Here is a 13425-nt window from a genome sequence, read left to right on the forward strand (position 1 = left end):
GGTTGCGGGCTTGATCCCCATTGTGGGCATGCAGGAGGCAGCAGATCAATGATTCTCATCATTGATGTTTCTATCTCTCTCTCCCTCTCCCTTTCTCTCTGAAATCAGTAATATATATATATATATTTTTTTTAATTTTTTTTTTTTTAAGACACAAAGGACAGGCCACCCTTCCATGGCCCCTTGGAGGTAGTTTATGAGTGAGATAGGGGCAGGGAAGTTCTGAATAATGTGACCAGTGACTGGGTTCTAGCGGAGAACCTAGCCCCAGAGAGGCTCTCAAGAGCACTGGCTCCAGACTCAGGCCACTGCCCAATTCTTACCTTCTCCACACAGATTCCTCCAAATCTCAAGGACCAGCCACAACCCAGCATGTTAGCTCCCTCACATCCTCCAAGCTTCTCAGATCACCCGTGTAACTCAAAGATTTTTGACCTCAGTGCCCACTCTCACCCCTTTACTGCCTTGGTTGAAATGACCTCCTTCCATAAGCTGGCTGGGCCAGGAAAGCAACTCAAAGGAGACTTCAACTAAGAAAAAGCTGGGGGAAATTAACAAAGAAGGCCACAACCTCCAAACTCTTCTTATGTAAGGCTGCTTAAATCAAACCACCACCTTCTCCCTCCTGTTCATGGCCTCGCCTCCTCGTTGCCATTCTGCATCTATTTGTGCCTCCCTCCAAACCAGAGTGATGCTGCTAAAGCTCAGAGCTGACCATGTGAGCCCTGCCGAACAACTTGTAATGGCTCTTCCTTTCTCTCCAGAAAAAGTCCAGTTCCTTTAGTCTGGCTCTGCAGGATCTGTCAATCTAGTTAGCCTTCTCTTTTTTTCACTTCCTTCCTCATACCATAGGTTCAGATAAAGCTAAATTATTAAAGTCAAGTCACTTTACCCCTCTATGATTTTGCTCACACAGTTCCCCTGCCTGGAACGCCTTCCTCCACCCCGTACTCACCTCTGCTTATTGTTCATAAAGTGGCAGCATCCCCTTCTCCAGGAAGTCTTTCCTGACAACCCAGAGAGAAGAAACCACTTCCTCCTCCAATCCCTGGGCAGAACCTATCTCAGCATGTGTGACACGCTGGTGACCTGGTAGGTTTCCTCAGCTGTCTCCCCAATAAGTGCCTTCAAAGCCACAGAGTAGAGCAGTATAAAGGGAGAGGAGAAAAAGAGAAAGCAAAAGAGGGCTCTCATCCAAAAGGCAGGAATAATAAATGACTTTATGTCAATAAATCTGACACCTTGGATGAAAAGGACAAATTCCTTGAAAGACAAAAACTACCAATGCTCATTCAAGAAAAAAAATAGATCCTCTAAACTACCCTATTAACAACATTTAAATCGGAGTTAAAAATCTTTCTATAAAGGTGGCTTCCCTGGAGAATGCTATTAAACATTTAAGGAGAAAATAATATCAATTCTATAAAAATGCAGTGAAACAGGAGGGGAGTTACTAACATTTATAAAGTGCCTACTATGTGCCAAATCCTCTTGGGCAACAGAGAGGCCAAGCTTGCCGGGCCAGTATGGCTCAATGGTTGAGTGTCGACCTATGAATCAGGAGGTCACAGTTTGATTCCCAGGTTGGGGCACATGCCTGGATTGCAGGCTCGATCCCTGGTAGGGTGTGTGCAGGAGGCAGCTGATCATTGATTCTCTCTCATCATTAATGTTTCTGTATCTCTCCCTCTCCCTTCCTCTCTGATAGCAATAAAAATATTTTTTTTTAAAAAAGAGAGAGGCCAAGTTCCACCTGGAGACCTGAAGCAGGATTTGCCAAGGAAAGATCTTGCCCTATGAAGTCTCAGAGAACATAGCACTAGAGACCCTCAATCCTGGGATGGCACACAGGTTACTTCTCTTTCTTGCCATATCCATGGTAGACCTTATTAATCAATTCCAGCTCCTTTCTGCTGAGTCCAGACAAGACCTCCCAGTCCTAAATACGGAACTCCTGGTGACCATCAGAGAAGGTGGCATTCATAATGAAAGCTATTGGTTATCTCTGATCTAATCTAACCCTAGCCAATATGGAAACTAAGGCCCAGAGAAGCAAAGGTCTTACCAAGGCCAGAGATTCACCACAGAGCAGACAGGAGTTTAGAAACTGATTTTTAAATAGTTTGTGTAGAAGAGACAGTGCTTATGTTTTATCTCTCCTACCAGATGGTGAGCTCCTTCAGGAGAAGCCTGGGTCTAGTTCAGCTTCTAACTCAATGCTCTGCACACCAGGTACACAGTAGGTCTCTGCAAATGTTTCTTGTCTTAGTGAAGAAGGAATAGAGTAAGTGAGTTAGATGGAAGGTTTGGATATTACTAGTAGCTCCTAAACCAGGAGATGCTTCAAGCATCTAACACTCAGAGATGCTACCTTTTCAGAATGATCCACACTGAGAACCCAAATAGAGACATTCTCAACCTAAAGGTGAGGGGCTGAGGGGGACCTCCGTGTGGATTAGAAATGTGTCTATAGTAGAAATTTTGCCATCTATAGGCTAGACTTTCAAACAGCAAAAACTAAAAGAGCTTTTCAAGTCAACAAAAATATGACAGTTTGATAAATTTCAACTGTTTCAAATTGCATTAATGGCTATAAATATCAAAGTAATAAGACATCTGGGAGAAAAAGTATCTTATAGCCATATCATTAATGTAACTTTGCTGTTAAAATATGATTGATGTACTTAAGCTTTTAGGGACCAACACTGCAGCGTCAGCTTTTTAAAAATATACACTTTAGGCGCGCTCTCTCCCTCCCGGGAGCACTCCTGCGCCTTTCCCTTCCTCCTCTCCTTCCCCCACAGGCATGCATCGCCTAAACTCTAAGGGTCCCCACAGACCTGCAACCAGGGGAGCAATGGGCTAACCCCCAGAACCTGTCCCCAAGGCCCCCTTTTCTCTGACTCTCCAGTGAGCTGACAGAAGGGCCTTTGCTCACTGCTTTCCCTTAACGTTTCTAGAGAACCAAAGCAGCCCCACCTAGTCTCTCTCCTGTTGCTTCTTCTATCCTAGGCTCTTCCTTGTTTCACTGTCCCCAGCTTTACTAACCTTACTCTCTAAATAAATAAATAAATAAATAAATAAATAAATAAATAAATAAACTGTATATGTTAAAAGTGTACCAAAAAATAAAAATATAAACTGCACCAGTAGCATTTAAATAGATACACCTAAAATGTAAAAGTTAAACAAAACTTAAAGAGCCCTGGCCCATGTGGCTTGGTTGGTTGGCGCATCGTCCAATGCACCAAAAGGTGGCAGGTTCGATTCCGGTAATGGCACATAGCCAGGTTGCGTGTTCAATCCCAGGTCGGGGCAAGTGCAAGAGGCAGCTGAATGATGTTTCTCTCTCACAGCAATGTTTCTCTCTCGCTCTCTTTGCGCGCTCTCTCTCTCTCTCTCTCTCTCTCTCTCTCTCTCTCTCTCTTCTTTCTTTTTCTTTTCCTCTCTCTCTAAAAAAAAAAAAAAAAAAAAAAATCAATAAAAAATATTAAAAACAAAAACTGAGAGAGAACAAGAATGCCAACGATCACCCAAAGCCTGTTTATTTCTGTGGCCCCTTAGAGACCCATTTGGGGAAACAAAGGCAACCTGTCAGGATCTGGGCCTGGGGCTCAGCTCAGCATGGCATTCTCCATCAGCCCCCGCCACCTCCCTGTGCCTGTTCTGGGCCAAGAGCCAGACACATTCCTCAGGCCCCCACAACTTCCGGAAATTGCAGACTGAAGTTTGAGGAAAGGGCTGAGCAAAGCAGAAATCTCTTGAGAGAGATGGCAAAAGGCAGATATGCAACAACCACAGCAGAGGCCTATAACAACCAATGGGGAAACTGAGGCCTAGAGAAGGCAAAGGTCTCATCCAAGACCACACAGTGAGGGGATAGTGGAGAGGAACCACCCACAAAACAAACAAAACAAAAAAACACTTCCTTTCTGATCCTCGTTCATTTGATATTCTGCTACATACAGGCCAAGTCTTCTCCCAAATGAGAATGGGCCCCAGGGTTTTTGGGCCCCTGAGTGCTAGAAGAACTGGAACTTAAGAGCTCTCCTGGTTCCTCAGGAAAGAGTCTTAGCAGTCCCATCTCCAGTCTCACCTTCTCTCTTCCCCTGAGTCACTCATTGAGTGACAAATCCTGCCATGGACCTTTTGTCCTGTTCACACAACCCAGCAAGGCAGAAATTACAGACCTGACTTACAGATGAGGAAACAACAGCACAGGAACTTACCCAAGGCCACAGAGATAGGGAGTGGGAAAGAGGAAATGAAAACCAGGTCTGTCTGGCTCTGCGCTGGCTCTCCCACCATCCCATGCAGTCTCAAGGCAGGTCCCCAAGTTCTGTTTCTGTTTTCAATCCTGCCCACCTCCCAGACGCCACTGCTCGAGGCCTGGAGGCAGTAGGGACGAGCTAAACACCCTCGGCTCCCCAGTGCTTACCCTCCAGTACCACCTCTTTGCCTGTTTTCTTCAGAACCTGCACCGCCTCATCGTGAGTGGCAGAGGAAAGGTCTTCCCCATTCACGGACAGGATGGCATCCCCAACAAAGAGGGCCTCCGTCTGGTCAGCTGCCAAGCCTTTGAAGATCTTGGAAATGAGAATAGGCATCTTGTTCTCCCGGCCCCCTGCACAGACACAGAAAGAGGATGAAACTGAGGCAGACACTCCAATCCTTGGGAATCACATGGAGGCAAAATTATTTTTGAAGGCCTCCCGCAGTGTCCAGCCCAGTGCTGGGAAAGGGGAGATGGGAGGGTAAAGAGAATTTCAGTAAAGAATCTTAGAAGTTTGGGACATTAATAATACTAATAAGTCAACCAAAGCACTTGTATGCATGCATATATAGCATAACCAATGGACACTGTGGCGGTGAGGGCTTGCCCAGGTGGGAATGGTTGGAGGCGGCGGGGGGGAGGGGGGGGGTGGTCAATTGGGGAAAAAGGAGACATATGTAAAACTTAAGATAATAAAAAAAAAACATATAAATAAGTAAATAATACTAATAAGTCATTTTTGAAGGTTAAAAAAAGTTTTGTTTATAAAGACTGAAATGATTATATGCAAATTTGAACAGCTAGATTGTACAAGAAATTCTTTGAAAATTCCTTTTTTGCTGTCTTCCAAGAGTTGGATTCCATTATACATGCTTTGTTTTTTCTTTAGACCTGGAAAAAATATGCAATCTTTCAACAAGTGATTTATTCTTCCCTTTTCCAAGATTAGAAATCCTATGATCCCTTAGACCAGTGGTCTGCAAACTGCGGCTCGCGAACCACAGTTTGCCGCTCTGTTGACTAATGAGTTTGCCGACCACTGGCATAGGGGCTTAATCACAAGGAACAACAACAGCCTGTAATTATTGGCATTGAGAGTCTAGGTCAGTGGTCGGCAAACTCATTAGTCAACAGAGCTGCAGTTTGCCGACCACTGCCTTAGACAGTTCCTTCTGGAACAAACTTTCCTCTTCTCCCCAGTGGGTTCACCTCTACAGGCTCTGGGACTAGGACAGGAGTTAAGACATGTGAATGTTTCCTCACTGAGAAAGTCATTTTCTAAATTCATGATGTTATAGTTTGGTCACTGGATCTTTTGGTCCGATGCTTTGGGGGTTCACCAGTGTTTGAGTAATTTACAAGGGGCTTCAGTAATTTTTCCTTCGATACATATTTTGGGCCAAAACCGGTTTGGCTCTGTGGATAGAGCATCGGTCTATGGACTGAAAGGTCCCAGGTTCGATTCCGGTCAAGGGCATGTACATTGGTTGCGGGCACATCCCTGGTAGGGGGCATGCAGGAGGCAGCTGGTCGATGTTTCTCTCTCATCTATGTTTCTAGCTTTCTATCCCTCTCCCTTCCTCTCTGTAAAAAAAAATCAATAAAATATATTAAAAAAAAAAAAAAAGAAATCCGTGGTGTATTGGAGCCAGCTCCTACCATCACTCAAACCCAGACTGTGCACCTCTCTTCCCAATTCTGTGTTTGTATTCCATATTTTGGGTTTTAAGCAATTTTCCCACAGTGAGGGAAACCCACTGATACCCCTAATCTGGCATTATGATGGGATTAGCTATTGCCATGGCTCCAAATTTTACAATCCAGGATCTAGACCTAGGCCTTAAAAATCTAGAGATTTCAAAAGCCTAGATAAATAAGTAAATAAATAGCTAATACATTTTACTGAATTGCTTTGTTGCTAAATTCTTGAATGTTCTTTTAAAATAAAAAATAGTAATAATAGTTACTGTTAGTTCCAAGTACCAAATGTTGTGAATGGTGTTTCATTGCATCTTCACAACACCCCAATCACACAGACATGCTCAGTTTCCTAGGAGGAAGACTGAAGTGTGAAGAGAAGCCCCTTGCCCATGGTTATCCAGTTAGTAAGTGGCAAAGCCAGTATGTATTTGAATGTAGGTCTCTCAGCTTCAGAACCAATACTGTTAACTCTACGGCAGACTGCAAGTAGGACCCTCAGATATCACACCATTGGTCCATCCCTGAAATATTGAAGATGAACTAGTGGCATAGAGAGGGGGTGGTCATTATTCCAAGGTCACAAAATAAATGTGTGGCAACTGTAGAATTGGAAGTTTCTCCTAACCCCCATGCAGACCTAACAGTTTGCTTATTGTTCTGCACAGAGCTTGAGGCCAATGAAAGGAAAAGGTTTCTATTTATATCTGTCCTGCTTGGCCTGAAACTGGGAACTTCAGTTCAATGTGGAACTGTGGTCATTCCTGGCTGCTTGGGCTGGACTGGACCCTCGAAGGGAGGTCATCATAGTAACAGGAGTGCAACCTACATACATGAAGAATTAAATGGAGCTGGTACTTCCCCTAATGCCTCCTGAAAGTACCTTCACTACCACCTGGAAGTATGGTGCTAGGGTGTAACTTTATGTGACCTTGGAAAGTCCCTGCTTCTCTCCTAGTCTGTTTGTCTATCTACAAAGTGTAACTTTACATGAACTCTAAGTTCCTTCCTGCTTTGACACATTAAGTGTACAATTTCTGGATTGATCTGTTTTAACCCCATGCTAGAGTTTGGGGCTAAGATTGATGCCCACTCCCTGGATTATCATTTTTCTCTTTTAGGGGTCACTACATGGGGATTTGCCCTTCCATGGGAAAGAACCAACTCCCCTGGCACTATCTAGTGGCCTGACAATTAAGGTTCAAATCCCAGCTCGGCCACTCACTGACGGTGGAATCCTGGGGAAATGGTTTCTTTTCTGAATCTCAGTTTCTTATCTGCAAAATATTGATTATGCTCCCTACCTTTTACCACTTTTTGCCAGGATGAAGTGGATCATGAGCCTAGAGTACTGTAGCACTTAGCACACTGTGGTAGCTGAGCTACCACCATCCCTACCCTCTCACTCAGGCCAAAGGGTCTGGAAGCACAGGAACAGAGCCAGCACCAGGAAGGGGGAACAGAGCACATCCAGAATGATAGTAGTGTTGGCCTGAGACCCTGAAAAGTAATTGTGGTAGGAACTGTGAACCCAATAGCCGGGGGTGTGCAGGGATTTCAAGCACTACTTTTCGTTGCTTTGGGAATCTTTCCTGGCCTCCATTTTCCCTCTCATCTAACAGCAATAATTAACCAAGCACCTACTATGTGCTGGCAGGGTGAATGCTTTAGACTCCTGTGCTCATAGAAACATCACAACTAGATTATTAGCTTCACTATATAGTTGAGGAAACTGAGGTTCAAAGATGGGAAGTGATTTGAATTCACATAGTTGATCCTGGACTCAAAAACAGTCTGGTTGCACCCTAAAAAAAAGCTATCAGGTACAGCCGGTGTGGCTCAGTGGTTGAGCATCGACCTATGAATCAGTTCACGGTTCGATTCCCAGTCAGGGCACGAGCCCTGGTGGTGGGCTCAATACCCAGTGTGGGGCATGCAGGAGGCAGCTGATCAATGATTCTCTCATCATTGATGATTCTCTCTCTCTCTCTCTCTCTCTCTCTCTCTCTCTCTCTCTCTCTCCCTCCTTCCTCTCTGAAATCAATAAAAATATTTTTTACAAAAAGTTGTCAATATTGGGAGCTGAGAGCTCCCAGAGAGGAAGGAGTAACAAGTCTATGTCCACCCCTCTCAGTCCTGTGCAAGGAGGAGATAGTAAGATCAGGAAACTCAAACCCACCTCAAACTCACCTCTTTGCCTAGGTACACAGCCTTACTGGGTCTTCATATTTCTGTGTCTTTTCCTGCCCCCTTGTCTGTGAGCCCAGCAGGTGCCTAGTCTCCAATTGACCCCTATGCTTTGAACTCCAGGTCTTACCCGTAGCCTCCACCTTGTTTGTGTCTCAGGGACTTCCTCCTCCCTGCCCTAGTAACCTCCCAGTCCCAGGCCTCAATCCCTTTTCTCCATCCTCTGCTTTCCTGGGGCCCATCTTGTCCTTGATGTCCATGCAACCCCTGAATGGTAACTGCTCTCAGATCTCTATGCCTCCACACAGAACTCCCCACCCACGTGTCCTTGGGCGTCCCCAACCCCCTCCACACCTGTGCCTTTCGACTGAGCCATCGGACTCTTTAAACCCTCTCCGACGACCTTGGTGCTCCGGTTCCCTCTGTCCCCTCGAACCCTCTTACCCCCAGACAGGAGTCCTCCAACTCCACGTCCTCGGTGCGCTGCCAGCCCCCAAGACCCCTACGCCCTCGGTGCCTCGTCGCCCACCTTTGATGCTGATGCCCAGCCCGCCGGCATCGGCCTTGCGCACGGTCACACGGCGCCGCTGGAGCAGCAGCGCCTCGGGAAGCTGCGGGGTCGCCGCGCCGGGCTCCGCTGCGCCGTTGAGCTGCGCGGGCTCGGGCTCCCGCGGGGCGCCGGGCTCCGTGCCGGGCTCGCCGTCGGCGGGGCTCACGGTCAGCGAGTCCTCCGCCAGACTAAGCAGCACCTTCTGCCACCGCTCGCCGCCTGCCCCCGAGCCCGCCCCGGTGCGCAGGTCCAGCAGCCCGGTGCGCGGGGCGCGCCTGCCGGACGCCATCTTCGAGCCCCCGGGCCGCCGCGTTCGCCCTGCCCCGCAGTGCCCGGCCCGCTCCAGCCGAGCGCCCAGGGCAGAGGGCAGCGGGGGCCCGGCTGGGCCAGCCGCCACCCAGCCCAGGACCGCTGGGGGTGGAGCCTCTGGGGGCGGGGCTGTGTGGGCGGGGCTAGCGGTGGGTGGGGCGGGGCGGGGGCGGGGCCCAGGATCCGAAGATTGTAAAGTGTGGGACCACTTGGAGAGTGGTAAGATGAAAAGGGCGTCTGGGCGTGGAGCCGGTGAGGTGTGAGAGCTTGGCGGGGCCATAAGGGGGTGGGCCTTCGTGTTGGGAGCGGAGCTCTAGGATCCTGTGAGGAGACACGGTCATCGGGGTCCGGGACCATAGCTCACGCACGTAGAAACAAGAAAAAGACACAGGAATCCTGGTGCAAGGCTTTGGAATGCTGCAGCAGGGCTAGGTTTGTAGAGCACTGGACTCCCGGGTCAGGGCTTGGGTTTACGAGCAAGGAACCGAGCCGCGAGTTTGGTTGCTAGGGGAGGAAATTTGGAAGGAACTGGCTTCCCACTCTGGGTCTGGAGCTTTTGCCTGTGGGCGTGGTTTGGTGTGGGCGTGGCTTATGGCGGCCACGCCCGCTGGGATGAGAGCACTGCTGGTTCTGTTTAAGGTTCAGGGGGATACAGTCCCCCACTTCCAAGGGAGTTCAGAAGATTAATTCCCTGTTCTGTTCACAGTCGAAGACATAAAAGCCTGAAGTCCCACAATGAGAGACCTGTCTGGATAAGAATCCAAAACTACTCCCGGTGTGAGGGAAGTCGACTGGAAGGAGGGGCTCTGAGTCTGGACGTCTGGAGACCTGGTTTAGGATCCCTGCTCAGACATTGTTAGTTCCATGTCACCCTTGGTCTCATCACTTCAATTCTCTAAGCCTCAGTTTCCTCATCTGTGAAATGGGAGTCATAATAATATCTATTTTCACAGGGATGTGTCAGAATTAAATCTATGTGAAGACGTGTTGAACCTCAGAGGGAAGGCAGGGGTGTGGGTGGGTGGGTGTGGAGAGATTAACCAGGGAACGTATTTGCATATATGCATAACCCATGGACACAGACAGTAGTGTGGTGAAGGCCTGGGAAAGGTGGGGGGTGGAAGGAGGGTCAATGGGGGAAAAGGGCACATCTGTAATACTTTTAACAATAAAGATAATTTTTTTAAAAAGAAAACTATAAATCCTATAGAATCAATATCACGTTCATTTATTGAATGCTCTACTGGCCAAGCCCAAGTCAATATTTTTCACGTGTAATCTCATCTTTACAGTAGCCTCACAGAGTAGCTCTGAATACCCGCAACATACAAAAGGGAAAATCTGGACTGAGAAGCTCTAATTGGCCCAGGTTACACATTTGTGAGTGGGAGCAAAGCTGGGATTCAAACTCATGCCTATTTGACACCAGTATCTGGAGACTGACCCACTCTGCTTGATAGCTGCCAAATATGAAGTGAAGCATATCAGAAAAATCTCACCACATCTGCACACCTGCCCGGGTTGCGGGCTTGATCCCTGGTGGGGGGTATGAGGGAGGTGGCTGATCGATGATTCTCTGTCATCACTGATGTTTCTATCTCTCTCTCCCTCCCTCCTCTCTGAAATCAATAAAAACATATTTGAAAAAATATGAAGTGTAATTATTGTGGAACACAAGCATCAATCAAATAGTTTTATAGTTATAAGTGTCAAAATAGGGGAGACACAAGTAAAAAATAAAATGAACCCAGGGCCCAGCCGGTGTTGCTCAGTGGTTGAGCATCGACCTATGAACCAGGAGGTCACTGTTAGATTCCTGGTCAGGGCACATGCAGGCTCAATCCCCAGTGTGGATTGTGCAGGAGGCAGCTGATCAATGATTCTCTCTCTCATCGTTGATGTTTATCTCTCTCTCTCCCTCTCCCTTCCTCTCTGAAATCAATAAAAATATATTTTAAAAATAAAATAAATAAAATGAACACAGGGTCTGACATACACATGACATTCAACAAGTATATGGAAGAGAGAGGGAAGGATGGAAGCATGTAGGAAGGAAATATAGCATTACTTATGCATTGATATTTTAAAAGTGTGATGGTGCTTAAAGATTGTAGAGCAGCCTAAGAAATATGGGGGTAAGCACTTGCGATAAATGAGAATTACAATCTACTTGGTTTTTGGAACTTCGGAAGGGAGGAGGGATCAGGCAGGAGACAAGGGACCAGGGGGAGGTTAGCTTTCTTTCCCAGGACCAAAGCCTGAAGCCAGATCTTTTAAAGTCCCCCCACGTACTGCCCTGCTTAAAAAAGACTTAATGAGCCAAACTTGGTGAGAAAGAGCCCTAATACAGAGTTTCTCCCCTAGGGGACTATTTTCTGTGGTTATAATGTGAAGAGAGGAATGAGAGGTGTGATGTGAGCAGAATAAAAGGAGGCTAGGAGAGAAGAAGGATGTAGAGTCAAAGAAAACAGTGATATGCATGTGTGCATGTGTATATGTGTATGTATGTATGTGCAAGATCACATGATATGGGCAGTGCCAATCAGCTGTGTCCCTCTCAGCCCACCCACAGGAACACTCTAGCTGGAGAAATGCTCTTCTTCTCCCTCCACTCTGGTCAGCTGATGCCACTCCTCTGTGGCTCAGAAATTGTCCTCCCAGACACATACACACACAGGCCTGGCTTCCCACCAACCTCAGGGCAGAGCTTCCAGAGGAAACCAGTTCACTACCAAGGGACAAGAGAGGGGGAAGGAAAAGGAAGGAGGGAGGGGGACTTTCCAGCTCACCAGTTTTGAATTCCCCACCGAAGGGCCTGCAGGCTCAAGCCTTTGGGCCAGGAGTCCAGGAGAGGACTCTGGTCAGACAGAGAGGCCTCTATGCACAAGCTCCAAGGCAGGGAGCAGAGATTCTTTACACTCCTGGCCTTCTAGACCCTAAGATGGCAGCAATAATGAAAGTTAACAGGACTAACTGCTTGGATCATCTCAATTAACCTTCAAGACAGTCCTAGGGCCCAGCTGATGTGGCTGAGTGATTGAGTGTCCACTTATGAACCAGGAGATCAGGGCATATGCCCAGGTTGCGGGCTTGATCCCCAATAGGGGGCATGCAGGAGGCAGTTGATCAATGATTCTCTCTCATCATTGATGTATCTATTTCTCTCTCCCTCTCCTTTCCTCTCTGAAATCAATAAAAAATATCTTTTTTTAAAAAGTCCTCAGAAGTAGGTCCTGTTATTGTCTCCACTAAGCAGATGAGGAAACTGGGGCTCAGATACATGATGTAATAAGCCCAAGCAATCTGGCACCAGAGATCACTGGGACACCATACTGCACCCCAGGTGAGGTTTGGATCTTAGTGGAGGCTGGGAGGCTTCCAAAGTCTAAGACTCCATGGTGTCCTGTGGGATGGAAGCTAAACCAGGTGCTTCCCTAATATGTCACCTTTAAACCTTCATTGCAGCCTTGTAAGGCAGGCACTAAAATCTCCATTTTGCAGATGAGAAAACCAAGGTCAGAGAGAAAAAGTGACTTATCCAAGGTCAGACAGGCAATTAATGACAGAACCCGAATATGAAACAGATTATTTCTGATTTCTTAGCTTTAGCCCCTTCTACTGGGCTACTCAAGATCCTAGTTAAAATCAGACTCTCAGAATGTCAGAGAATTCACATCGTACGCTTGTGAAATTCAGAGTAAAGCAATGCTAGTATCATAAGATATTGGTGCTTAAGAGGGGACCCACCAAATAGTCACTAAGTCTAATTGCCTTACCCCAAGCCAGAAGGCCCTTGATAGCATCTCCAAGAGCTTTCCCTCTAGCCTGAGCTTGGATGCCTCCAGTTACAAGGAGCTCACCTCTCCACAAGGCAGCCCATTTCAATTAAGAAACTACTCCCCACCACCCAAGCCAAGGCAGGGACAGGGAACTCATACTTCTTGATTTTGCTGTCTCAGTGCTGCCTCCTTAAAATGCCTGTTCAAATCAAGGTTGAGAGAAATTTTAATATTTCTCCCATAACCATCCTCTTTATTTCCTTCACAGGACTCATAACACTTTGTACTGCATGCTTCATATGTTTGTTTACTTATCACCCATCTCCCCACTATATCTCAATAAAACTGTGTATTTATATAGTTCTAGTTTTACTACAATTAAAGAAAGATTTAACGTTTTCAGAACCAAAGATTCCACTGTCATACTTGATTCATGTCCCCAAATATGATAGAAACCTAAAATGGATGATATAGTCCAGTCATGACTGAGATTTACATGTAGCAAGCCTTAACAAATTTATAATCTCCTTTATTTACATATTATAAGTTGTATGATTTAGATGTTGCAGAAATACTTGTGAATCAAAATAAATTTTGCACCCAAGCTGGGTGAGTCAGTTGGTTGTAGT

The 13425-nt window shown here is 46.6% G+C and overlaps 1 protein-coding gene and 1 non-coding gene across 2 annotated transcripts in view; both read right to left on the reverse strand.

Annotated features, from left to right (window-relative positions):
• Positions 1-9111, reverse strand: part of SNTA1 (syntrophin alpha 1) — a 29837-nt gene extending 20726 nt beyond the window's left edge. Inside the window, exons 1-2 of the mRNA XM_008149731.3 lie at positions 8688-9111; positions 4439-4624 (exon numbers count right to left, since the gene is read on the reverse strand). Of these exons, the coding sequence (XP_008147953.2) occupies positions 4439-4624; positions 8688-8997 (496 nt within the window). The 5' untranslated portion in view covers positions 8998-9111. The remainder of the gene's footprint in view (positions 1-4438; positions 4625-8687) is intronic.
• On the reverse strand, positions 5427-5541 carry LOC114234496 (small nucleolar RNA SNORD22). The gene has a single exon (XR_003620706.1). It is a non-coding gene; the product is annotated as a small nucleolar RNA SNORD22 (small nucleolar RNA).
• Positions 9112-13425: the final 4314 nt, after the last annotated feature.

Source organism: Eptesicus fuscus, chromosome 12 (genome assembly GCF_027574615.1).
Source record: "Eptesicus fuscus isolate TK198812 chromosome 12, DD_ASM_mEF_20220401, whole genome shotgun sequence".
In the NCBI taxonomy this organism is placed as follows: domain Eukaryota; kingdom Metazoa; phylum Chordata; class Mammalia; order Chiroptera; family Vespertilionidae; genus Eptesicus; species Eptesicus fuscus.